This window comes from Macaca fascicularis, chromosome 19, assembly GCF_037993035.2.
Source record: "Macaca fascicularis isolate 582-1 chromosome 19, T2T-MFA8v1.1".
NCBI lineage: Eukaryota > Metazoa > Chordata > Mammalia > Primates > Cercopithecidae > Macaca > Macaca fascicularis.
Window position 1 is genome coordinate 63683918 of NC_088393.1, and position 27328 is coordinate 63711245.

Here is a 27328-nt window from a genome sequence, read left to right on the forward strand (position 1 = left end):
CAGACATTCAGTATAAACCACAGGGTTGGTACAGTTTAGGAACAGTGAACCATTCCTATCAGTTAGGTTGATGGAAACTCTCCCAAAGTCCAAGTTTCAAGACATCAGCCAAGCCGCGTGCGGTGGCTCACACCTGTAATCCCAGCACTTTGGGAAGCCGAGGCGAGCGGATCATGAGGTCAGGAGTTCGAGACCAGCTTGGCCAACATGGTTAAACCTCATCTCTACTAATACAAAAAGTAGCCGGGTGTGGTGGTGCACGCCTATAATCCCAGTTGCTCGGGAGGCTGAGGCAGGAGAATCGTTTGAACCTGGGAGGCAGAGGTTGCGGTGAGCTGAGATCACGCCACTGCACTCCAGCCTGGGCAACAAGAGCGAAACTCTGTCTCAAAACAACAACAATAACAACAACACAACAAAACAGAACAAAAAAACCAAACAAACAAGACATCAGCCAAGGACCAACCTAGCGAACAGGCCTTTCTAGAGACAGCAGTCTAAAGACTGCTATGTTAACTTTTTTCTGCACAAATATGTGGGCTAATAATTCAATGCACTAACTCTTACCAAAAAGACGTATAAGGTGCTTTGGGAGCACAGACAGTCTTCCGTGATGACATGACCTTTCAAGCTGAAGGAAGACTTAAATTTAACCTGAAAGCAATGTTTGCTTACAGGGGTAAAGAGAACAGCATGGCCCAGGCAAATCAAGATAAGTAAAATATCAGGGAACAACTGTGTTTCTATCCTCTCATATATTATTTGTATAAAAGTAATAACAAAAACTTTATTAGGATTAAAAGAAAGCCAAGAAAATATTGCACATCAGCACTCTGTTTTATAAATGCTACCTATTATGCTTATCTTTATTATTTTTCTTTTTTTTTTTTTTTTTTTTTACAAATTTAAGGCTATTTTTCGGTCTGTCCTCAGCACCCTTCCTTTCTCACCTGACAAACATCTATTCTTCATCCATCCACAACCAAGCAAAGGTCCCCCTTAACCAGGACTGCTCACTCTCTGGCCCTCCAACTAGATTTCATTTTACACGTCACTACCTTTTTTTTATTATTATTATACTTTAAGTTCTAGGGCACATGTGCACAATGTGCAGGTCTGTTACATATGTATACATGTGCCATGCTGCTGTGCTGCACCCATTAACTCGTCATTTACATTAGGTATATCTCCTAATGCTATCCCTCCTCCCTCTCCCCACCCCACGACAGGCCCCAGTGTGTGATGTTCCCCACCCTGTGTCCAAGTATTCTCGTTGTTCAATTCCCACCTATGAGTGAGAACATGCAGTGTTTGGTTTTCTGTCCTTGCGATAGTTTGCTCAGAATGATGGCTTCCAGCTTCACCCGTATCCCCACAAAGGACATGAACTCATCCTTTTTTATGACTGCATAGTATTCCATGGTGTATATGTGCCACATTTTCTTAATCCAGTCTGTCACTGATGGACATTTGGGTTGGTTCCAAGTCTTTGCTATTGTGAATAGTGCCGCAGTAAACATACGTGTACATGTCACTGCATTTAACACACTGGATTGCAGCTCTGCATTTATGTACTGGTCTTCTTCCAAAAAGGCCACAGTAGAGAGAAGGAAACTCTGCCACTTGCTTAAAGGACAGGTTAACATCAAACTTACATGAGTTTTCGGAGTTTACAAGCAGGCTGAGTCAGCGCTTTGCAAAGAATCGCCAGGGAGGCGTTGTCGAGGCTGCTGTTTTCCATGTCTAATATCTGGAAGTCCTTGTTGGTAATGAACACTGAGCAAAGCTCCCGCCAGTAGACGAGCTTCTCATTGTAACTACGAGAGAACAAAGATCGTGATTCCCCAGTGACTAAATGCAATTCAAGACATTCTCAAAACAGGCCAAACACCATTTCCAAAGTCCCTCAAAGCTGACAGACACCCAGGCCTGAACAGGGAGAAGGTCAGCCCGGTAAACTGAGCCAACATGACATAATAGTTAGGAAGTAGGCCCTGGCCAGGCAGAGTGGCTCAAGCCTGTAATCCCAGCACTTTGGGAGGCCAAGGCAAGAGAATCGCTTGAGCTTAGGAGTTTGAGAATGGCCTGGGCAACATAGCAAGACTCCTTATCGATTAAAAATTTAAAAAATCAGCCAGATGTGGTGGCATACACCTGTAGTCCCAGCTATTTGAGGGCTGAGGTGGGAGGATCACTTGAACCCAGGAGTACAAGACTAAAGTGAGCTATGATCATGCCACTGCACGAAGCTAGGGAAACAGAGCAAGACCCTGTCTCGAAAAAAAAAAAAAAGAAAGTGAGCACTATTTACAATAGCAAAGACATGGAATCAACTTAAATGCCCATCAATGATAGACTGGATAAAGAAAACGTGGTACATATACACCATGGAATATTACGCAGTCATGAAAAGGAACAAGATCATGTCTTTTGCGAGGACATGGATGGAGCTGGAGGCCATTATCCTTAGCAAACTACTTCAGGGACAGAAAACCAAATACCACATGTTCTCATTTATAAGTAGGAGCTAAATGATGAGAACACATGGACACAGGGAAGGGAACAACACACACTGGGGCCTGTTGGGGTGTGGGGCTTGGGAGGAGAGAGAGCATCAGGAAGAATAGCTAGTAGATGTCGGGCTTAATACCTGGGTGATGGGATGATCTGTGCAGCAAATCACCATGACGTATGTTCACCTATGTCACAAACCTGCACATCCTGCACATGTAACCCCTGAACTTAAAAGTTGGAAATAAAAAAAAAAAAAAAGAAAGTGGATCCTGAGACAAGAGTAATTGATTGGAATGAAACTCTGGTGTAAACATTTAGTAACTATGTGACCCTGGCCAAGCTATTCAACCTTGTTCTTGTTTCCATTTCCTCTTCTTTTAGATGAGAATACTTGATTGTTCTACGGACAAGGGTTATTTGGTGACCCCTCAGTGAACAGGGAACTGTATCCAAAAACGTTATCACGAACAGCAGCGTGTGTCTGAGAGCTAACGTATGAGCTGGTAACCTGAACCCGACGTAAGAATATAAGGCAAAATCAGCGGAGGGAAAAGGCAAATGGAAAAAATGCAGAGGAAATGAGGCAGGAACTTCCAGGAGTCCCCTCCCAGTGGGGTCACCAGGGGACACTGCACAAAATATGAAGGGAGGGGGAAGCAGCACAGTCTGAAAACAATAAAAATGGTGAAAAAAAAATAAAAAAGAAAAGGAAAGAAAGAGAGAAAAAGGAAGAGAAAGAAAGAGGAAGGAAAGGAGGGAAGGAGGGAGGGAGGGAGGAAGCAAGCAAGGCCAGGCGTGATGGCTCATGCTTGTAATCCTAGCACTTTGGGAGGCTGAGATGGGTGGATCACCTGAGTTCAGTAGTTCAGGAGTTCAAGACCAGCCTGGCTAACATGGTGAAACCCTGTCTGTACCAAAAAAACAAAAATTAGCCAGGCGTGGTGGCGTGCACCTGCAATCCCAGCTACTTGGGAAGCTGAGGCAGGAGAGTTGCTTGAACCCAGGAGGCGGAGGTTGCAGTGAGCTGAGATCGCACCCCTGCACTCCAGCCTTGGTGATAGAGCAAGACTCCATCTCAAAAACAAAACAAAAGAAAACAAAAACAAAAACAAAACCTCCTGCTAGCCTCTTAACCTCACATTGGTCCTATGAAGTCGATAAAATTTTATTCTTCTTTATACAAATGGAAAAAGTTCAAGAAGTTGCAGCTCATGATCCCACAGCTGACAAATGGTAGTGCCACGGCTCGAAAGGAAGCCTTTCTGACTGCAACCTCCATGCTCTTAAGCACAGCAGCAAAAGGCCCACGAAACACCCACGGGCCACTAGAGCAAACTCCAAGCGTAGTGCAGTGGGGCAGGGGATTAACATTGGACTCACCCTGAGGCGCATCCTGAGTCATCTGGAAAGATATTCTCCATACACATGCGAAGTGTCGTTAAACCTCGACAATGCTTCAGGCAGAATGAAGCTATTACCAAATGTTCTATGTTACCAATATAAATGAACACTTCTTCAAAGAAATTCATCACTTGTGTTACAAATTCTTTTTCCTGAGTTTCAAATAAACTAACGAATAATTCCTGGAAACCTATGGCTTCCCTATCAGCTTCACATTGACTTAAACTTTTAAGGGATTGGGTTATTTCCTGCTGTAGGTCTTTTGACAGTGGAAAACCAAAGGATGTCTCCAGCATGCTGACAATTTCTTCTGCTGAAATTCCAAACATGAATATCCCCACCTGGGTCAAGTGGGTTTGAGGCTGAATCACAGTTGCTTTTACAAGCTGAGTTATGCTTCCAATGGCCGAGTTAGGATTGTCTTTGGGTCGTTTGAGCAAATAAAACATGGCGGCACAAAACTCTTGGATACACAGATGGATGAAGGTAAAACAGTCCCCTCTCCGTTGGAGAAGTCTCATATCCACCCACATCAAGCCCTCAGACTCAGATAACCCATTCCTCCGGAGATCCTCATGGCAAAATACGAATGTGTATGTCCATACTCCCTCTGCAGCCAAAGCACACAGGTTTTTTAGTCGGGCTCTGTTCACCTTAGGCACAAAACTCTGACTTCCTGCTTTGAATACATTTGTTAAGAAGGATGCATATAAAGAGGTGGTGTTTTGGGAGTTTATTTCAAGGTCTTCTCCCCTCTCTAGCCTGTGTTTCACGCAAGTACAGACCAACCAGCATATAAAGGGATTATGGCACAAGATAAACAGCGGTCCACTATCTCTCACAAAATTGAAGACTTTCAAGGCTTTGTTCTTCTCACCAAAGTAGTAGGAGATATACGACTTCTTTTCAGATTCAGTGAATCCTGAGAGCTTTATAAGTTTTGGATGCTGCAACATAAAATAGTGTTTCTGCATAGCCAGTTTTCCTAAGGCAATAAGCAGAGAGCATTCTGGAAGCATCTTTTTCTGCAACAAACTGCTCAGGATAATTGACGTTGGCTGCTGCCGCCTCCAGTCATCGCTCAAGTCAGCCTTAAATTTCAAGTTAAACTTCAGGTGCTCAAAGCCATCCATGATGAACAGAATTCCCTCCGGCTGGGAAAAAATGTCTTCGATCGTCTCTGAAGACTCAGGCCAGTCCCTGGAGAGGAGCTCCAGTAAGCTGGTCTCTGTGACCCCGTTCATTTCATAGACATTGAGGAAAAACACAAATGTGAACCTATCCTTCCATAAGTTTCCCTCTGCCCAGTCCAACATCACTTTTCTTAGAAGGGTTGTTTTTCCAATTCCGTCGGAACCTTCCAGGACCACAGTGTGGAGTCTAGCCGCAGCAGTATATGCGCCATTCAATTCTTTATACTTATTTTTCATGGTTTCTTTGTAGAAATGCTCAGGGACGGGAAGACAGGTTTCCTTCTCCCATATGAGTTGAAATTTTTCCTTCATATGCTTTCTATATGGGTTTAGCTTATCTGTGAGAACAGGATATAAGATAGTTAAAAACGCACTCATTCTTTTATACTCCTCAGAACTGTAAACCAAAAATAAAATTCTAATACTCGTCAGCCATCTGAAGCCAGGGTGCTTTTAACATTTAACCTGAGAGACTGGTTCATGCCATGATGGGAAGTGGGGGTCAGACATACTTCATTGTACCTCTCCATTAACACAAACACAGGCTTTGAGTCTGATAAGAAACATTTTACAACCTATTCTCTCTGAAGGCTTCCTCTGCAAGTAAGGACGTGGCTCTCCATAATCCTTTATCTTAACCCAGACATTTCCTTTTCTTTGATCCCAGGTCTTTAGATAAACTCAACCAGTTGTCAACCAGAGAATTTTTTCTTTTTATTTTTTGAGACGGAGTCTTGCTCTGTCGCCCAGGCTGGAGCGCAGTGGTGTGATCTCAGCTCACTGCAAGCTCCGCCTCCGGCCGTCAACCAGAGAATTTTTAAACCCATCTAGAACCTGGAAGCGTCCCCCTCACCCTGCTACCGGCTTCCAGTTGTCCCACCTTTCTGAACCAAACCAATGTATTTCTTATTGAAGTCTCACGTCTCCCTAAAATGTATAAAACCAGGGCCGGGCGCAGTGGCTCATGCCTGTAATCCCAGCACTTTGGGAGGCCAAGCCAGATGGATCACCTGAGGTCAGGAGTTCAAGACCAGCCTGGCCAACATGGTGAAACCCCATCTCTACTAAAAATACAAAAGTTAGCCAGGCGTAGTGGCAGGCGCCTGTAATCCCAGCTACTCGGGAGGCTGAGGCACAAGCATCACTTGAACCTGGGAGGCGGAGGTTGCAGTGAGCAGAGATCGTGCCATTGTACTCCAGCCTGGGTGACAGAGCGAGACTCTGTCTCAAAAAAAAAAAAAAAAAAGTGTAAAACCAAGCTGCACCCCAACTACCTTGGGTACATGTTCTCAGGACCTCCTGAGGGCTGTGTCACAGGCCATGGTCACTCATATTTGGCTCAGAATAAATCTTTTAAAATATATTACAGAATTTGACTCTTTTCATTGGCAGAATGACGCCTAAAGATTCACTTGGAACACACGCAGACTGGCGTGCATATCGAGATAACCAGGCTGGCTAACTTAGTTTTGTTAGGACCATAATCTGTCTGAAATCATGTTCATGGAAACACATGACCAAATTGGAAACCTAGACAGAGTGATGGCCACCATGAGGTGTGAATGCTGGAGAATTATATTCCAAGCTGGAAGAGGGGGTGGCATCTCCCCATCCAAAAGCACCACCATTTGCTGAAGCTCTACAGGGAATCAGGGCTGAGGTTATGACTACCGATCCCGCACATTTCATCTCAACCACTCATTCAAATTCATCCGCTTTCTGCTTTCCAAAAAGGTTTGAGTGTATGTGTCTGGACTAATTTAGACTGATGAATAGATAGCAGGGGTCAGGTTCATGTCCCATGTCTGCTGGACTGGAAGCCATGGGGTCTAGGTTATTTCTCTTGCCCCACACTGGCTGTACTCAATTTCGGAAATCCACCCCTGAACCATCAATTTCTTTTTTTCTTTTGAGACGGGATCTCACTCTGTCACCCAGGCTGGAGTGCAGTGGCGCAATGTCAGCTCACTGCAACCTCCCCCTCCCAGGCTCAAGTGATCCTCCTGCCTCAGCCTCCCAAGTAGCTGGAACTATAGGCGTGTGCCACCACGCTTGGCTAATTTTTGTTTTTTGGTGTAGGGTTTTTTTTCTTTTTGTGGACACGGAATTTCACTATGTTGTCCAGGCTGGTTTCGAACTCCTGGGCTCAAGTGATCCACCCACTTTGGCCTCCCAAAGTGCTGGAATTACAGGCGTGAGACACCGTGCCCCATCATTCTTTCAACCTGCCTTTACGGTCTTTACCTTTCTGTCACTTTATTTTGGTCAACAGTTATAGTAACTGAGATTTGAGCGTTTCCATTCAAGCACCCAGTGTTACTCCAACTATTAGAAACAAAATCCTACTCCACCTTCTATTCTCAGCTTTGTCTTCTCTATACAGCAGGACAGACACGAAGAGCTTATTCCTTTCACCCTTCAGAGGCAGCTCATGTATGCTCCTAAAATGACAATGGCGGCTGGGTGCGGTGGCTCAAGCCTGTAATCCCAGCACTTTGGGAGGCCGAGACGGGCGGATCACGAGGTCAGGAGATCGAGACCATCCTGGCTAACACGGTGAAACCCCGTCTGTACTAAAAAAAAAAAAAAAAAAAAAATACAAAAAACTAGCCAGGCAAGGTGGCGGGCGCCTGTAGTCCCAGCTACTTGGGAGGCTGAGGCAGGAGAATGGCATAAACCCGGGAGGCGGAGCTTACAGTGAGCTGAGATCACACCATTGCACTCCAGCCTGGGCGACACAGCGAGACTCCGTCTCAAAAAAAAAAAAAAAAAAAAATGACAATAGCTTCGGCGTCTCTTGATGACAGTCTCTCTTAATCCTGATGATTAAGAACCAGGATTGCCTCTGGTATTTGCAGTGACAGCTGTTAGCAAGCCAAAATTTAGAAACATAAGAATTTTGGCCGGGTGTGGTGGTTCACACCTGTAATCCCAGCATTTTGGGAGGCTGAGGTAGATGGATCACTTGAGGCCAGGAGCTCAAGACCAGGCTGGCCCACATGGTGAAACCCTGTCTCTACTAAAAATAAAAAAATTAGGCTGGGTGTGGCGGTACGTGCCTGTGGTGCCACCTACTCAGGAAGATGAGGCACAAGAATTGCTTGAACCTTTGAGGTGGAGATTGCAATAAGCTAGCATTACACCACTGCACTCAAGCCTGGGCAACAGCCTGAGACTCTGTCTCAAAAAAATTTTTACTGTATCAATTGTTGCTAAAATTGATCTTGTCTATATAACCTTTCCTAATTTCTGCATTCTCTTTAATTAAACTGATGATAGCAGGTCACCTATCAGCAAAGTATATACATATATATAAATATACAAATTATATATATGTAAATATACAAATTTTTTATATATATATATATATATATATATATTTTTTTTTTTTTTTTTTTTTGGAGATGAACTCTCGCTCTTGTCCCCCAGGCTGGAGTGCGATGGCGCCATCTTGGCTCACTGCAACCTCTGCCTCCTGAGTTCACATGATTCTCCTGCCTCAGCCTCCCGAGTAGCTGGGATTACAGGCGCGTGCCACCACGCCCGGCTAATTCTTGTATTTTTAGTAGGGTTGGGGTTTCACCATGTAGGCCAGGCTGGTCTCAAACTCCTGACCTCAGGTGATCTGCCCGCCTCGGCCTCCCAAAGTGCTGGGATTACAGGCGTGAGCCACCACGCCCAGACACAAAATAACGTCATTTTATGCAAAGTTTATCTGATGAGTGATGAGAAATGGGGAAGGGAGGAGAATTAAAATCCTGTTTAGAATCTGAGTTTTCAAATTTCAGAAAAATCTTGAGTCTGGGGAAGGGACTGAAAGGAAGTAGACTGCAAAGGGGCCCTGTGGTCGCTCACAAAGGCAAGGACGGTTCCACCGATGGTCTTTGTTCTCCTTGCATGCTGACTGTGGACACCACAGGAGGGAACAGCATCCACTTTATTCTCCACTATATCCCTTTAACATCACCGCACAGGAATTATTTAAGTCTCTGGGCAGTGACTGTCTTCATACAAAGTTAATATTGTAAAACTGTCTCGAATTTAAAACATACATGCTAGGCATGGTGGCTCACGCCTGTAATTCCAGCGTTTTGGGAGTGCTGAGGCAGGAGGGGCACTTGAGGCCAGGAGTCCGAGACCAGCTTGGCCAACATAGTGAGACTCCATCTCTATTAAAAAATTAAATTAAAAAAAAATGCAGATAAAGAGAAAGGAAATAAAGTCATTCCAAAAATTTCATCAATGTATATAGTCATGGCTCATAGCTTAATCTGTGTCTGTATTACTCTGTATTTTTCTTCTGCCCGATTTTTCTCTCTATAGTAGAATTATACTGCATACACTATTCTCAAACATGGTTTTTGACTGAATAATGTATTATGGACATCTTTCTAAATTCATGCACGTTTTTCATCACAAAACCCTATGCTATTTATTTAAAAAATATAAATATAATTTTTGAGACAGAGTCTTACTGTGTGTGGCCCAGGCTAGAGTGCAATGGTGTGATCTTGGCTCACTGCAACTTCTGCCTCCCAGGTTCTAGTGATTCTCATGCCTCAGCCTCCCGAGCAGCTGGGATTACAGGCATGTGTCGCTACTCGTGGGTAATTTTTGTATTTTTAGTAGACACAGGGTCTCATCATGTTGGCCAGGCTGGTCTCAAACTCCTTACCTCAGATGATCAGCCCACCTCAGCCTCCCAAAGTGCTGGGATTACAGGCGTGAGCCACCGCGCCTGGCAAAACCCTATGCTATTTAATTGAATGTATTTATCATTATATTATTCACTTTCTATATTTGCCCATAATAAACATTTGCTGACATCCAAGGTTTTTTGAGACAAAATTCATAAGTAAGGTTATTTAAAACTGATGATTCGCACCTGTAATCCCAGTACTTTGGGGGGCCGAGGCGGGTGGATCGCGAGGTCGAGAGATCGATACCATCCTGGCCAAAGTGGTGAAACCCCGTCTCCACTAGAAATAGAAAAATTAGCCGGGCGTGGTGGTGAGTGCCTGTAGTCTCAGTTACTCAGGAGACTGAGGCAGGAGAATCACTTGAACCCAGGAGGCGGAGGTTGCAGTGAGCCAAGATCGCGCCACTGCACTCCAGCTTGGGTGACAGAGTGAGACTCCGTCTCAAAAAAATAGAAAAACAAAAAACAAAAAACAAAACCCAATGATTTATCATTATTTGTGGTATATCTATGATGTACCAGAAATATAGGCACCAAAGATATAATTAATAAAAGATAAAATCTATATGTTAAAGTTTTTTTTTTTTTATTAAAGGCAAGAAAAATGAAGCCTTTGACCCCTATTTCCAGCAACTCAGGTGACAGCACTTAGTGGCTTGCTCTCATTCTCTTACAATGAAAAGGTCACCTTAAAAATATTCATGTCGGCCGGGCGCGGTGGCTCATGCCTGTAATCCCAGCACTTTGGCAGGCCTAGGCGGACGGATCACGAGGTCAGGAGATTGAGACCATCCTGGCTAACCCGGTGAAACCCCTTCTCTACTAAAAACACAAAAAATTAGCGGGTGTGGTGGCGGCGCCTGTAGTCCCAGCTACTTGGGAGGCTGAGGCAGGAGAATGGTGTGAACCTGGGAGGTGGAGCTTGCAGTGAGCTGAGACCATGCCACTGCACTCCAGCCCGGGTGAAAGGGTGAGACTCCATCTCAAAAAAAAAAAAAAAAAGGTCATATCTTAGAGATGAAATATAACATTTAGGACCTCAGCGTCTCAAGTGAGAAACCCTCAGTTCAGACATTGACTCGGTAATTTTTTCATCCGCCAACATAGAACATTAATCAGCAGAAAAGTCAAAGACACGAACCACACAGATAAAGAAAACTGCCAGGTGCAGTGGCTCACACCTGTAATCCCAGCACTTGGGGAGGCCGGGGCGGGCGGATCACCTGAGGTCAGGAGTTCGAGACCAACCTGACCAACATGGTGACATCCCGTCTCTACTAAAAATACAAAAATTAGCTGGGTGTGGTGGCGCATGCCTGTAATCCCAACTGCTCGGGAGGCTGAGGCAGGAGAATCGTTTGAACCCGGGAGGCGGAGGTTGCAGCGAACCGAGATCACGCCACTGCACTCCAACCTGGGCAACAGAGCAAGACACCATTTGAAAAACAAACAAAAAACAAGAAACAAAAAACAAACAAAAAACACACAAAAAAACAAAAAACACAGCAAGCAATTCCAAACCAAATAAAATACCCTCAAGCATGCGGGGATATCAAATAAGGTCTCAAATTAGAATTACCAACACAAAGAACAAACGTGAACAAAACAGAAATCGCTGTAACAGAAGTTGATTCAACTCGAAAGTAAAGGGAGAAGATAACAATCATCAGAAACAAACGCTAATTACTAGATACCTAACAGGGAATATATTTAGTTTTTCTTAAGTATCCCCCCAGAGGAGGGTGGAGACCCCATCAATGAGTCCAGTAGAACTGGGTTGGAGTCAGATCTGTCACGTTTGGAAAAGTCACGTAACACATGGGAACACCGTTTTGTCCGGTTTTCTCGATTGTAAACCTTTCCTGGGTTGTGATAAGAATGAAAAGACATTCTGCAGAAAGAGTGCTTCCAGGACGTGAGGGCAACCTGGCTGTGACGTGTCACCCCATTGATCGCCAGGGCTATTGGCTGATCTAGTCGGCTGGGCGGGTGTCCGCTTCCTCCCTCACTGCTCCATGTGCGTCCGTTCTGAAGCTCGGCCCTGGGTCAAAGGCGATGACAACCTTCCCCCATAGAAGACGACTGTTCTTCGGGCACGGGCAGAAGAGAAGCTGTGCACCCTACCAGAACCTCCAAACAAGCTCGCAAGAGTGCTCCCTGTAGTACCCGGGACATACGCTGTCTGTGACTGTCTTAAATATTAAGATTCTACCTACTCCTTGGTAGATGTCTGGTCAACAAAGACAGGCGGTTAGGCACGGTGGCTCACTCCTGTAATCCCAGCACTTTGGGAGGTCTAGGCAGGCGGATTGCTTGAGCCTGGGAGTTCAAGACCAGCCTGAGCAACATGGCAAGACCCTGTCTCAAAAACAAAAGTAAAAAATAGAAAAGAAGGCAACTACCATACTAGAATTCCATCTCAGTAGACCTGGCAATGCAGACACTAACTGGCCACTCATCTCCCATAACAACGACTCTACTTGGGGTGGGAAAATGGGAAGACACTCCTTAGGTGAATGGTTTGTATCAGGACGTCATCCGTCCCCAGTTCATCACTGGCCCACGTACGAATGGCCCTGGCCTGCAACTCTTTTCCTGCCTTCAACTCTCACCTTGGCCCACACACATTCTCACCTGATGGAGGGGATGGCCACTTATTCAACAACGATATCGCCTTGTTCCCAGTACACCAGCCTTCCCCCGCCCGGGTCCTCGCCCCTTCATCCAGCACTTACTTCTCATCTCTTCCTGGGCCTTCGTCCAGAGATCTTTCCTATCGATCTGTAGAAACAGGTGCAGTGTCACCTCCCATGCCTGCTTTCCCGGGTAATGTTTGTCCAACAGCTTTGCTACGTCTTCTTTGGAAGCCTTCTTCAGCTCAGCCCAGGGGATTGGCTTGAGTTCAAATTTCTCCAAAGGTTGTTTGAGGAGCTCCTTAAATTTCCAAAACTCTTCCTTTCTGAGCTCCTTCAGATACCACAACAAGCCAAAATCCGAAAAAAAAGATTCTGCCATATCTCCCCAGGACTGTGAGCTCAGGTGTCTCCAGAGGGAAAAGAAAGATCCTTAAAAATAAAGAATAAATGATACCTGGAGAAGAATGATATGATTACAGAGTTAAGTTCCAGCAGCCGAAAGCAGCTCAAAATTGTTGATATCATCATACACATCTTGCATCAAACATTATCTAGGGGAGAAGCTTTATCTTTTTTCCAAACAAATTCATGTGAATGGTAGCGCTGACTGCCATTTAAGTGTCTTGTTTTTGTCTGACATAATGATGCTTTCACGAACAAGTGTTTCTGTGTAGCTTGGTACATATCAGCACACATTTCTCTCGATTTAGAAATTATAGGTCAAACAGCACACACAGGTCACCGTGTTTGCTACATAATGCTCCATGATTTTCCCTTCTGGATATAATAACTGACACTCCTACCAGCATTCTGTGAGTTTGTTTGCTCTATAAACCTTCCCATACTTAGTATAGTCTAATCCAATTGTCATAATGAAAAAAATGAATTGATATTAAAATTACAGATGATCATAGTCAGAAGATGAAAATAAAGGAAGAAGATATAAAAGCAAATTTAGATTTTTTGGGTCTTGTTTGGGGGTATATGCCTTCTAATTACAGTAGATAAGGAAAAAGATTTATTACAGGTTAGCATTTGCAGACTAACAACTCGGACAGAAACAGAATGGTGAACTTTCCTACTATTAGAAACCCTCCAGATAATCATTGCAATTCAACAGAAGACAGGAAATGAAGTGGAAATATATGCTAGACAAAATGAGACAGGTGGCAAAAATAATATCATATATATATATAAAATATTACATTATTTTATTTTTTAAGACGGAGTTTCACACTTGTTGCCCAGACTAGAGTGCAATGGTATGACCTCAGCTCACTGCAACCTCTGCCTCCCAGGTTCAAGTGATTCTCCTGCCTCACCCTCCCAAGTAACTGGGATTACAGACACCTGCCACCATGCCCGGCTAATTTTCTTTTTGTCTGTGTATTTTTAATAGAGACAGGGTTTCACCATCTTGGCCAGGCTGATCTCAAACTCCTGACCTCGTGATCCACCCGCCTCAGCCTCCCACAGTGCTGGGATCACAGGCGTGAACCACTGCACCCAGCCTCAGTATAATTTTAACACATATGAATGAAATAAAATTGCTTACTAATATCTAGACTCACATTGGATAAATAAAAATCTTGCTATATGTTGTTTATAAGAGAATCCTAGAAAATACACAGAAAAGTAAAATAGAAGAAGAAAAAGCCTGGCAAATTCTTACCCAACAAAGTATTAACAGTATAAAAATATCAGCATTGAAAAACACTCAAGCTAGAAAGTACTAAATGGACGAAGAATTTTTGAACACCAAGATTCAGTTCCCCAAGATCTAGAATTCATGAGCATATGTGCACCTGGCAATATCATTTTACACACAAGGAGATAATGACAAATACAATATCATTGTATCCGAGCTAATATACCTTTCAGATAATTACAAACGATTAGCGAAGATTACATACCATCTACGGCCACATGCAGAAGAATAAATCTGGACCCCCGATACGACAAACAAAGATGAATGCAAAATGGACTGAAGATCTAAACGGAAGGCTCAAAGTGTGAAACTCCTAGAAGAAAACGTAGGGCAAAAGCTTCCAGGCACAGATTTGGCGATTATTTCTTGAATATGACACAGACAAAAGAAAAAATAGACAAACTGGACTTTATACAAATTTTAAAATTTTGTGCATCGAAAGACAGTATCGGCCAGGCGCAGTGGTTCACGCCGGTAATCCCAGCACTTTGGGAGGCCGAGGCAGGCAGATCACTGGAGGCCAGGGGTTTGAGAGCCCTGGCCAACACGGTGAAACCCTGTCTCTATTAAAAATACAAAAATTTGCCAGGCGTGGTGGTGCATGCTTGTAATCCCAGCTGCTCGGGAGGCGGAGGCTACAGCAAGCTTAGATTGCACCACTACACTTCAGCCTGGGTGACAGAGGGAGACTCTGTCTCAAAAACAAAGATGATATCAAAAGAGTAAAAAGTCAACCAACAGAATGGGAGAAAATATTTGCAAAGCATATATCTCACAAAGGATTAAATTCCAGATTACAGGGAATGCCTAAAACTCAGTAACAAAACAATCTTATTAACAATGAGAAAAGGACTGGAATAGACATTTCTCCAAAGATATACAAATGGCCAATAGCCAATAAGCACATACAAAGAGGCTCAACATCACTAACCATTAGGGAAATACAAATCACAACTACAATGAGATAATACCTCACATCCACTAAGATGGTAACTACTGACAACAAAAAAATCAACACGAGTGTCAATGAGAAGGTAGAGAAACTGGAACCCTTATATCCTAGTGACATATAAATGTTAAATGTTTCAGCCACTGCGGAAAACCATATTGTATTTTCTGAAAAATATAAAAACAGAATTACCGTAAGATCCAGCAACCCAAAAGAATTGAAAGCAGACTCTCTCAAAGAGTTATCTGGACACTTATGTTAATAGGAGCCTTAGAGACCCAAGTGTTCATCAACAGATGAATAGAAAAGCAAAACGTGGTCTATAAATACAGCATTATACAGCCTTAAAAAGGAAGGAAGCCAGGCGCAGTGGCTCACACCTATAATCCCAGCACTTTGGGAGGCTGAGGAGAGTGGAACACCTGAGGTCAGTGGACCACCTGAGGTCAGGAGTTCAAGACCAGCGTGGTCAACACAACGAAACCCCATCTCTATTAAAAAAAAAAAAAAAATAGCCGGGTGTGGTGGCAGGTGCCTGTAGTTCCAGCTCTCGGGAGGCCGAGGCAGGAGAATGGCGTGAACCTGGGCGTTGGAGGTTGTAGTGAGAGGAAATTGCGTCATGGAACTCCACTCTGGGTGACAGAGCGGGACTCCGTCTGAAAAAAACAAATAAGTAAATAAAGGAAGGAGATTCTGATGTATGCTGTGACAGGAATGAACCTTGAGGACATGTACTAAGGGATATAAACCAGTCACAAAACGACAAATACTGTCTTATTAAACGTATCTGAGGTACTTAAAGGGGTCAGAATCACAGAGACAATGTAGAATGAGATGGTTGCCAGGGGCTGAAGAAGAAAATGGGGAGTTATTGTTTCATGAGGACAGTTTCAGTTTTATAAGATAAACAGTTACAGAGATGGATATGCCGATGCTTGCACAACATTATAGATGTATTTAGCACCATTGAACTGTACACTTAAAAACAGGTAAGATGGTTAAGTTTTGTATTACGTCTATTTTACCACAATGAACTTTTTGAGACAAGGTCTCGCTCTGTGCCCAGGCTGAGTTCAGTGGCCCAATCATAGCTCCCTGTATACTCAACCGGCCCCCGCCCCCCACACCCACTGGGACTCAAGGACCTCCTCAATCTCCCCACCTCCGCCTCCCAAGGAGCTGGGACTACGGGCACACACTGCCGGGCCCAGCTAACTTTTTTTTTTTTTTTTATTTTTGTAGAGCTGATGTCTTTGCTATGTTGCCCAGGCTGGTCTCAAACTCCTGGCCTCAAGTAATCCTCCCACCTCGGCCTCCCAAAGTGCTGAGATTACAGGCCAGAGCCACCACACCAAGCAAAACCAAAAAATTTAATATATTATTTAGGTAATGCACAAGAAAGAGTTTGTGGCGTATGTACATGAAATATATGTATATATTTTTTAATGGGAAAGTGCTTCATTACAAATCAAATATGTACATTCCATTCAAGCACACATGGGACATTTACTAAATTTGACCTTATCTTGGGCATAAATAAAAACTGAAAGAGAAACACGCATTCTAAATCAGAGATCACTGGTCTCATTCAACAATCACAATAAAATTAGAAAATAAAGGCAAAAGCATGGAAATCCATTGTTAAATTTTAAGTGTACATTTTAATATAACAGGCAAGTAAGAAGCTAACTTATTGAGAAAGGAATGGAAAAACTTCATGAAATAAACTTAAATGGCTGTTAAAAATAGGAAAAATTTCCTAGAAGCTCATTTGCCATCCAGATTTGAAATCTGTAGGCTGGGTACAGTGGCTCACGCCTGTAATCCTATCACTTTGGGAGGTGACTGGATCACCTGAGGTCGGGAGTTCGAGACCAGCCTGCCCAACATGGCGAAACCCCAACTCTACTAAAACTACAAAAAATTAGCAGGGTGTGATGGCAGGCACCTGTAATCCCAGTTACTTGGAAGGCTGAGGCAGGAGACTTGCTTGAACCTGGGAGGCAGAGGTTGCTGTGAGCCAAGATCATGCCATTGCACTCCAGCCTGGGTGACAAAAGCAAAACTCAGTTTCAAACAAATAAATAAATAAATACATAATTTTCATCGTAATATATGGGGAAATGGATGTTTAACACTGGTGGAAGAAATATAAATGCATGTAATTTTGGAGGAAAATGTGGCAACCTCTAGTAAAATGGAAAATGAAGAGTTTCTTCACCCCCACAATTTTACTCCCTGGTGTCCATTCCAAAGTAGCCTTTGCAAATGTGCCCAGAGTTTTGTGTGCACAAATGGTCAATGCAGCCTTTTAAATAACTGTTGAAGGCAAAAAGCCTAAATATTCATAAGTAAAAGAACAGTTAAGTAATGGGACAATATTATGGTGCAGTCGGACCATTATATGGAATCAGAGGGAGACTAGAGGGGCTGGAGGAGAAGAAACGGGGAGTTGTTGTTTGATGGACGTTGCATAGAGTTTCAGTTTGGTATGAACAGCTTCTAGGGATGGTGGTGATGACTGCACAGCAATGTGAATGTACTTAATGCCACTGAATTGTATTCTTAAAAATAGTTAAGATGGTGAATTTTATGTATATTTCAGCAAAAGTTTAAAAAAAAAAAAAAGAAAAAGAAAAAATCCCTCACATCCCCTCAGTCTCTTCTCTGAACATTCCTTTCTCCTCCCTGCCCTAGGGGAAGCCTCCCTCTGCAGACACTGAATCTCCCGCGTTTCTCCCTTGCTGACGTTTCATCAGCCTCATTCTTCCTGCTGCTGAGTCCAGATAAGGGAGAGATCCCCTCGCCGGTGCGTCCTAGCACCTCACAGACTTTAACTAGGCTCCACCACCCACTACCATTTCGTGTTGTTGCCATCCAAGGTCCCTGGCACAATCTCCTCATTCCTCCCAGATTCTACCCCCGGCTCACCCCTACTCTCACGAAAGCAAACATTACTGACAACGGGATGAATATGTCGTTTAGCATAAAATTAGGACATCCTAGAACTGGCTGAGAAAATATTACTTCGAAACCCATCAGCCAAGTCACCAAATCAAGAGTCTCAACCTTCCTTCCCCCCACTTCACTCCTCACTGCCTGAGATTCGTTGTTTTATTATTTGCCTCCCCAGGTTACCTGAATCCCTCAATCAGAACCAACAAACCGAGTCTGGAAAATGGACCTTCAGTTTTCGATACTTTCATCGTTTCTCCTCAGCTCTCCAAGACCTCCACTTTACTGTATCTCGAATTCAAGTTTAGAAAAAACAAAAGGAGGAGACAATGCCTTCTGGAAGAGTCCCATTCTCTCACCTAATTTAGAGTTGGGAAACACAAAAGAGTAACTAGTGAAAGTGCTGGGTACACAGTCTCTCTGCAAATGTATCTGGTTTTCATTCCAGGCCAGGAACAGTAGCTCTCGTCTGTAATCTCAGCATACTGGGAGGCCAAGGCGGGCAGATCACCTGAGGTCAGGTGTTCGAGACCAGCCTGGGCAACATGGCAAAACCCCGTCTCTACTAAAAATACAAAAGATAGCCAGCTGAGGTGGAGGGCGCTTGTTGTCCTAGCTACTCGGGAGGCTGAGGCAGGAGAATAGCTTGAACCTGGGAGGCGGAGGTTGCAGTGGGCCGAGGTCACGCCATTGCACTCCAGCCTGGGTGACAAAGTGAAACTCTGTCTCAAAACGATAAATAAATAAATAAATAAATAAATAAATAAATAAATGCTTTTCACTACAGTGCATCCTTGCCAAAACAAAAGGTCAAGACTTGATCATTTCTGGTGCCCTCGTACCTGTTCTTTATGCACTCCAGACCTTCAGGAAGCACTGAGAGTTCAGGGAAATGAAGAAGAAAGAAAGGCCGGTGGGGAAGACTTACCCAACCCAGTCCGTGGTCCTCCGGGCTGGAACTCAACAAAGAACAGCTGTGGAAACTAAGAATAAAAGGCCCTGGCTGCTCCGTGACTGGCCACAGAATCTCTCCTTTTCATTGGCTGTGGTGGATATTGATGACTAGACCCAGAGGGCAATTGTTTAGGTTTGTTTTTAACTCCTCAGGTGTGAATGCTTTCCCCCCACCTGGAAAGTCCCGTGCTGCTATCAGTATTATCTCCCTATGTAATATAATATGATCACAGGGCTTCTGCGAACTATCTTCTCCCCACCCATAGGAGCTACTTTGGAGACTAGTAATGGGAACCACTGGGCTCATAATCTGAGTATGTGACTCCTCCTACGAGCTTCCTAAGGGAACCGATTTTGTGCATGTCTCAACTTTCGCTTTAAAAGTTGAGCACTTCAAAAGGAGCACTTGTATATAAGGAAATCGATGAATATGCTTGAATAACTGGCTTTGAAGCAGAAGTTAGAATCTGCAGGTGTCTCCCAACGTCTTGTTACCCTCATCATTGACTCCTGTGTGAATGCTGTCCCCTCTTCACTCTCATCGCCATTATCCACCCACAGCTGCCATTCTTGTCTCCACCCTCTTTAACATTAATTGAATGCTAATGGTGTAAAAGCCCTACCGCTAAGCTAAATGCATTTCCTGCAAGATCCTTCTCTTCACAGCCCTCTGAAGTAGATAGCATTATTATTCCCATTGTCAAAGACGCTTGAGGCCATCAGGGTGGAGGCTACAGTTGAGAACATTCCTACTTGGTCACCCTGAATTTTAACCTTAACCGCTCCATGGTGCTGCCTCCCGGGCATCATTGATCCCAGTGAGGCTTAGGAAGGTCTGTGTTGGATCTATGGGAAGATGTGGCTCAGTTCTACCTAATGAGACTGAGCTAAGAGACTCAAAGAATCTTTCCTCTCCAGGATCTTGGCCTTTCTTTAACCCAGCTACTCACCATCAAAATTCTGACCTGACCTCTTTACCCTGACTGATTAAACCATCCTTAGCTGGGCCAGCGTGCATCCATTAGAGGCTGTGTCTTGATCTCCCTTTTTTCAGTTTTTCTGATAGCTGCCACAGGATCTGGCATAGAAGGTTAGAAGTGGTTAAGCACTTGAGCTGGAACAGCAATCTCTATTCTAGACTGTTGGTGTGGCTGTGGGCAAGTATTTATTAACTTCACTTTTTTTTTCCTCCTCTGTGAAATGAAGAGGATGATGATCATGATGATATTGATGATGGTGGTGGTTATGATGATGATGATGATGACGGTGATGGTGAAGGTAAAGATTATGATTATGGTGATGGTGATGATGATGATGATGACAGTGATGGTGAAGATGAAGATTATGATGATGGTGATGGTGATGATGATGGTGATGACTGTGATGGTGAAGATGAAGATTATGATTATGGTTATGGTGATGATGACGGTGATGGTGAAGATGAAGATTATGATGATGGTGGTGATGATGATGATGGTGATGGTGAAGATGAAGATTATGATGATGGTGGTGATGGTGATGATGGTGATGATGATGGTGATGGTGAAGATGAAGATTATGATGGTGGTGATGATGGTGATGATGGCGGGCAGGAAGGGAGGGCTGAGCTGTCACTCAGTTTCTCATTTGTGAATTGCTTGTTCTTTTCCTTAAAGATTTACTTGATTTTATATATTTTTGTGTGTATATTTATGCAAAATACGATTTTCCAGTTAATACAAAATCATAAATTTTTCCAAAATTTGAGCTTTTCTATTTATTGTTTATGGTATTGTAGGGGTAGAGTTGTTTTAAAATGTATTAATGTCTATTTTTATTAATCTTATCATTTGTGGGTAATATAAATACTTCCTATTTATAGGAAGTCAACTGTTTCCCTATATTTTCTTTCACACATTAACATCTCTTTTTACATTTTCAATTTGCTTATACATAATAAATCTTCATAATGTGATGTAGTGGTTCAATTTTATCTATTGATACCAATTACTTCAACATATATATTGCACAGCCTATCTTCCCATACCAATTCTCTGGCGCCATCCACTTGATATGAAATGCCCACCTGTTGCCTTGTCTCTTTCTGTAAATTTTGTTGTACTATATTTGTCTATTTTCTATTACTGCTACAATATCATACGACTTTACAAATATTGAATATTGGCCAGGTGCAGTAGCTCACGCCTGTAATCCCAGCACTATGGGAGGCCGAGGCGGGCGGATCACCTGAGGTCAGGAGTTTGAGACCGGCCTGGCCAACATGGAGAAATCCCGTCTCTACTAAAAATACAAAATTAGCCCGGTGTGGTGGCACACGCCTGTAATCCCAGCTACTTGGGAGACTGAGGCATTAGAATTGCTTGAACCCAGGAGGCAGAGGTTCTAGTGAGCCAAGATCATGCTGCTGCACTCCAGCCTGGGTGTCAGAGTGAGACTCTGTCTCAAAAAAAAAAAAAAAAAAAGTCTCTTGGCAAAAAGTTGGAAGTTGCATCTTATCCACATGTAACAAATATGTAGTTAGAGACCCTTTTGATAAAGCCTATTCACAAATATTCCCTAAAAGCTCACTCAGAAGATAAAATTGTTTCTTCAGATATATTTTTCTAATTGCAGGAATTTGTTTTCAGAAGTTTTTTTTTTTCTTTTTTCTTTTTGAGACGGAGTCTCGCTTTGTTGCCCAGGCTGGAGTGCAGTGGCGCCATCTCAGCTCACTGCAAGCTCCGCCTCCCGGGTTCAGGCCATTCTCCTGCCTCAGCCTCCCGAGTAGCTGGGACTACAGGCGCCACCACCACGTCCAGCTAGTTTTTTGTATTTTTAGTAGAGACGGGGTTTCACCATGTTAGCCAGGACGGTCTCGATCTCCTGACTTCATGATCCGCCTGTCTTGGCCTCCCAAAGTGCTGGGATTACAGGCGTGAGCCACGGTGCCCGGCCAGAAGTTTTTTAAACAAGCTGGAAACTGTCTTGAAATGATTTGTAAACTAAACAAGAACCTTTCTGAACATTTTATTTGCCAAAAAATAGTAACCAAAATAAATGATATTTTAATTTCTTTTTTATTAAAAGATTTTCCCCTAGCTTTATTGAAATATAATTGACAGGTAAAAATTATATCTATTCGATGTGTTTGAAGCGATAATTTGATTATACATAGGAATTGTGAAATGATTACCACAGCTACATTAGCACATCATCACAATTAACATTTTGTGCTTGTGTGGGATAAGAACACTTAAATCTACTTTCTTCACAAATTGTAAGTAAACCGTACAGTAGTGTTAAATATGGTCATCTCATTGTACATCAGGGCTTCAGAATTTATTCATCTTATTATTAAGAGTTTGTACCCATTGACCAGCATCTTTTCATTTCCTCTGCTCCCAGCCCCAGGCAGCCACCTCTCTACTCTCTGCTTCTATGAGTCTGGTTTTGTTTTTTGTTTGTTTGTTTTTTGAGAGGGAGTCTTGCTCTGTCACCCAGGCTGGAGTGCAGTGGCGCGATCTCGACTCACTGCAAGCTCCGCCTCCTGGGTTCAGGCCATTCTTCTGCCTCAGCCTCCCGAGCAGCTGGGACTACAGGCGCCCGCCACCATGCCCGGCTAATTTTTTTTGTATTGTTAGTAGGGACGGGGTTTCACTGTGTTAGACAGGATGGTCTCGATCTCCTGACCTCGTGATCTGCCCACCTCGGCCTCCCAAAGTGCTGGGATTACAGGCGTGAGCCACCACACCCGGCCCAGAATCTATGTCTTAATAGGGGTGCAACGGACACTCAGGAGTGGGTCACAGACTAGTGCATTTTTCCAAGTGGGCATTTTCCCTCAACGCTGCTTCCCTTTTCCAAAAATCACGCTGACACCTCAAATCCTTCCACACTGAACGTCTCCGTGCGATCTGCAGTCTGGTCTTTCCTGCGAAGTTAAATTCCACAACTGCTACACATGCACCTGGTCTCTTTAGTCTAGAAAATAAGCCACATGAAGCCACTCTTTCTCTCCCCAGAAGCTGCTGGTCATCCCCATGCAGGGAGATTATAGTTTGCTTCTCCAGACACCCCTAGAGCCCTAATTTCTTGTGTCTGTCATTGGACTACCAGACTCCGAGTCGCAGGTGTTCCCTGTTTTTTCAAGGACTTGCACTAGGAAGAAGCCATCTAAGACATGTATACAGGGATGAAGGAAAAGCAAGAGGCTCAGGATGGCTGACTAGGTGCAGCTGGGGCGCCTCTCTGCCACGGAGGGGATCCAAAATATGGAGTAGATATTGACAATTTAAATAGATTGTCTGAGCAGGAACATCAGAATTCACCAGAGAGGCCACGGGAGACTCTGAGGGTGCAGAAAGGGGGAAGTGGGGCTGCCTGCTCAGACGGGATTGCTGGGAGCTAGGAGCGGCCCCCGGGCCTGGACCATGCATGGAAGGAATAAGTGAGAGACCCTCAAGACTCCCATTCCCACCATGAACCTTTACAATCCTAGGTGCAAGAGGGCCCTCGACCCCTGCAGGCCTCCAGACTGGCATAGGGAGCCGCCTGGAGGTCACACAGAGGCACTGTTCAAACTCACGTGGAGCCCCATGGGCTTCCCAGAGTGGGCAGCTGCAGCAGGGCGCCATTCTGGGCGTCCCTCCCTCAAGGCTCTGGGTCCTGCCCTGAGGCCGCCACTGCCCACTGCAGGCAGGAAAGGCGAGAGGAGGCTTAGTGATCTCCTGTGCCCCAAGGGCAGGTTCCCCCGCTACTGCTGTGGGCTGCTGCAGAACCAAGAAGCAATCAGACCACGCACCCCAAGCCTGCCAGCCTCTCCTACAGCTGTCTGCATGGCTGTTCCTATGGAGAGGGGCCTGCCCTTCCCAGTGGCAGGTCCACAGCTCAGCCAGCACTGCCCATCCTGGGACCAGCCTAGCCCCATCACATCCAGCGCGAATCTAGGGGAACTGAGGACAAGTCCCCTGGCCTAATCCCATCCCCCTAGGGCCCCAGCTTGCTGTCCAGGAGCATGGGGATGAGATTTAGGATCTGACTGGAGAGGAGGAGTCCCAGTGGTCAGATCTGAGAGGACAGTGCAGCGTGGAGGTGGGAGCCCCTCCTGTCCTAGAATCTGACCTGGAAGACTGTGGCCTGGGAGCCCCAGTTTCTGCTGCAGACAGGGAGTCTGGCAGCCCGGGGCAGCTTCAGAAACTGAATGCAGATGCTGGGGCTAGGTTGGCTGTGTGCTGCCAGGCCAGACCCCCGAGGGATGCCCACCAAGTCAGGGCCAGGGGGAGCTGGGCGGGTCCCACCAACACCAGCTGGGCTGTGGGTTCCAGCTGCCCCTCTCCCCTCTGGGGCTCCTTGGGGGCAGTGAAGAGGCCCCTCCCTTTCCTGGAAAATTGTCCCAGGGGCCTGGGACCTGTCCCCCAACCTCTGCTGGGGTAGTGCTTGCCACCTGGCAGGCAGAGCATGAAATAGCGGACTCTGAGAGTTCCACGCTCTGCCCTTTGCTGGGACACCCGGGGGCTTCTCCTGATTAACAAAGGCCAAACGTGAATCCCACCAGCACCAAGCTGCCTCCTGCTAGCGCCTCCTGCTCACGGGTAGGTCAACCTGCATGGCCCCTTTCTACAGGGTCTGACGCAATGTCACGGTGCTAGGTCAGCTCCTATGCACAAGCCCCTCCTGCTGGCTGGGAGGTCAACCTGCATGGCCCCTTTCTACAGGGACTGACGCAATAGCAGGGCGCTGGGTCAACTCCTACGCACAAGCTCCACCTGCTGGCTGGGAGGTTAAATTGCACAAATCCGTATAACACCCACTGACGGTTCTCAGCGCTGGGGCATGAGGGAAGCTTCTAGAGAGCTCCACCTTCCCAGTCCTGCAGGAGGCAGTGAGCCTGCTCACATGCCCATTACAACGCACGAATAATCAGCATTTGGGAAAACCGCCACACCCAGCCTATCTACAACCAAGGAATTCATACAGAGCCTGTGCCTGAAAGCACTCAGAAGTGAAGCCTCAGGACCCCACCCAACATGCAAAGTGGGTGCATCGAGGTGAGGGGAAAGTCCTATCCCTAGGAGAGCAAATTCAAAACTAAGAAGTGATGGCTTCTCCAGATGAGAAGAAACGAGTGTGAGAATCCTGGCAGTGTGGGAAAATAGTGTTATGACCCGATTGCTAACCCAACGTCAAGTGGAACCAGAATTAGTTACACGAGGCTAAACTAATAGATAACTAGATATTCTTACACTATTTTATTCTAAATCGCGCCTAATTACTTTTATGTTTTGTCTTCAGAGGCAAGAACATTCTATTTTGAGCTATTTATAGCTTAGAACAAACTTGGTAAAGTATATATTTGTGGGCACAATGGAAACATTTATCTTTCTGTTTGATTTCTCCAGGACTTGGAAACCATTTGTGAGTATTCTTATTTTATGGGAAAATAGTTGTAGGCATAAGTTTAATAAGAAGGTTTTTTTTTTTTTTTTTTTTTTTGACAGAGTCTCGCTCTGTCGCCCAGGTTGGAGTGAGCGGCGCCATCTTGGCTCACTGCAAGCTCCGCCTCCCGGGTTCCCGCCATTCTCCTGCCTCAGCCTCCCGAGGAGCTGGGACTACAGGCCTCCGCCGCCACGCCCGGCTAATTTTTTGTATTTTTAGTAGAGACGGGGTTTCACCGTGTTAGCCAGGATGGTCTCAATCTCCCCGCCTCGTGATCCACCCGCCTCGGTCTCCCAAAGGACTGGTTTTTAACAGGACACAATTAGATACACAGGTTATTTTATCAATGCTTTTAGTGGAATGGCATATTTTCAATTATGACCAGACTGCTTGGAGGAATGGAGGTTAACGTTACAGCAATGATAAAATGTCTCTTGGAAAGACTGGGCTGATGCCTTGTATACACAATTTCCTTGCAAGGTTTATGACTTTGCAGTAAGTGAAGAATGTTACTTTCAGACAGGCACAGGAAAAACAAGATATTGTGGGACCTCAAGAAGAGAGAAAGTCACCTACTTCGTATAGGTATTACAGGCAGAGTCTGGTGGCAAATCTTTGGGTTGGCTTCCTAGCCTTGAGGCATTTGAAATGGTAATCTGGATTCCTTATGAAAAAGTTCCAGAAAAACCAACTTGGAAAGAGACTTTGTGGTGATTTACTATTCTTTTTTTTTTTTTTTTTTTTTTTTTGAGACGGAGTCTCGCTCTGTCTCCCAGGCTGGAGTGCAGTGGCCGGATCTCAGCTCACTACAAGCTCCGCTTCCCGGGTTCACGCCATTCTCCTGCCTCAGCCTCCCGAGTAGCTGGGACTACAGGCGCCCGCCACCTCGCCCGGCTAGTTTTTTTGTATTTTTTTAGTAGAGACGGAGTTTCACCGTGTTAGCCAGGATGGTCTCGATCTCCTGACCTCGTGATCCGCCCGTCTCGGCCTCCCAAAGTGCTGGGATTACAGGCTTGAGCCACTGCGCCTGGCCTGTGATTTACTATTCTTATTGCACGTTGTACAAATAAGCAGGACAAATGTAATAATACTAAAACGTATTTTGCAAATAAATTTGTTCTGTGAAGATTTATAGTAAATCTTAAAAATGAAGTTTAGTAAAAATGAAGAAATGGAAAAAGAAAAATCGTTTTTCAGAAGAAATCTATAGTACATCTGTTGCCAGATGGTCCATTATTTCTACATTGTTTTTATATTGTTTTTCTACAATTTGAACTAAATCCTGAATTGTTTTCTTGCTACAACGAATCCCTAAAAAATGAACGAGTTTTAATTTTCTTCATGATGTTTTTAATGGACTCCCCAATGGAATAGATTTTTTCCATCATGGTATATGAAATTTTAAAATTATAATTCTTATGCGAATTATATTTCTACTCTGTATCTCACTTGGTTTTACTTCTTCTGAAAAAAACTAAGTTCACGGTACTCTGAAGACTAGCGATAATTCAACCGTTCACAGCATCTATGGCACAATAACTTTGACAGGACTACTCAAAAGAGCCTTCCCAGTGATGAGGGACACCTTGAGAATCAGATTTTGATCATCAGTGTTTTCAAGAAGAAATATTTCTGATCAAAAGGGGAAAATGAGAAATAAATTTTTATCTTAAGAATGTGAGTCCTAATTATCCGACCCAGAGAGACATTAAAACGAGATCACGATCACACCCTACCCCTCCGCCCCCACTTGTGTATTCATCTCTTGAAACTGCTTGCTATTGCCACAGTAGCTATAGTTAAACTAACAATGCTGCACTGAACACTATAATCCATACCTTATAGCTTAACGATATATCAGCAATCACTAATCAATGTTATTTCTGTCAGACAATGAGATTTTCT

At 44.4% G+C, this 27328-nt stretch overlaps 1 protein-coding gene across 4 annotated transcripts in view; it reads right to left on the bottom strand.

The window, feature by feature from the left end:
* The window catches only part of NLRP9 (NLR family pyrin domain containing 9), a 39637-nt gene extending 20617 nt beyond the window's left edge, over positions 1-19020 (bottom strand). For 2 of the 4 annotated variants that reach the window (XM_045380091.3, XM_045380092.3), the window contains exons 1-4: positions 18984-19020; positions 12543-12897; positions 3895-5446; positions 1656-1817 (exon numbers count right to left, since the gene is read on the bottom strand). In XM_045380091.3, coding sequence (XP_045236026.2) covers positions 1656-1817; positions 3895-5446; positions 12543-12822 — 1994 coding nt within the window. In that variant the 5' untranslated portion in view covers positions 12823-12897; positions 18984-19020. Of the gene's footprint in view, positions 1-1655; positions 1818-3894; positions 5447-12023; positions 12166-12542; positions 12898-14356; positions 14467-18983 lie in introns of those variants that run through there. The other 2 variants (XM_065534956.2, XM_065534957.2) reach the window with 2 other exon arrangements.
* Between the last annotated feature and the right edge of the window lie 8308 nt (positions 19021-27328).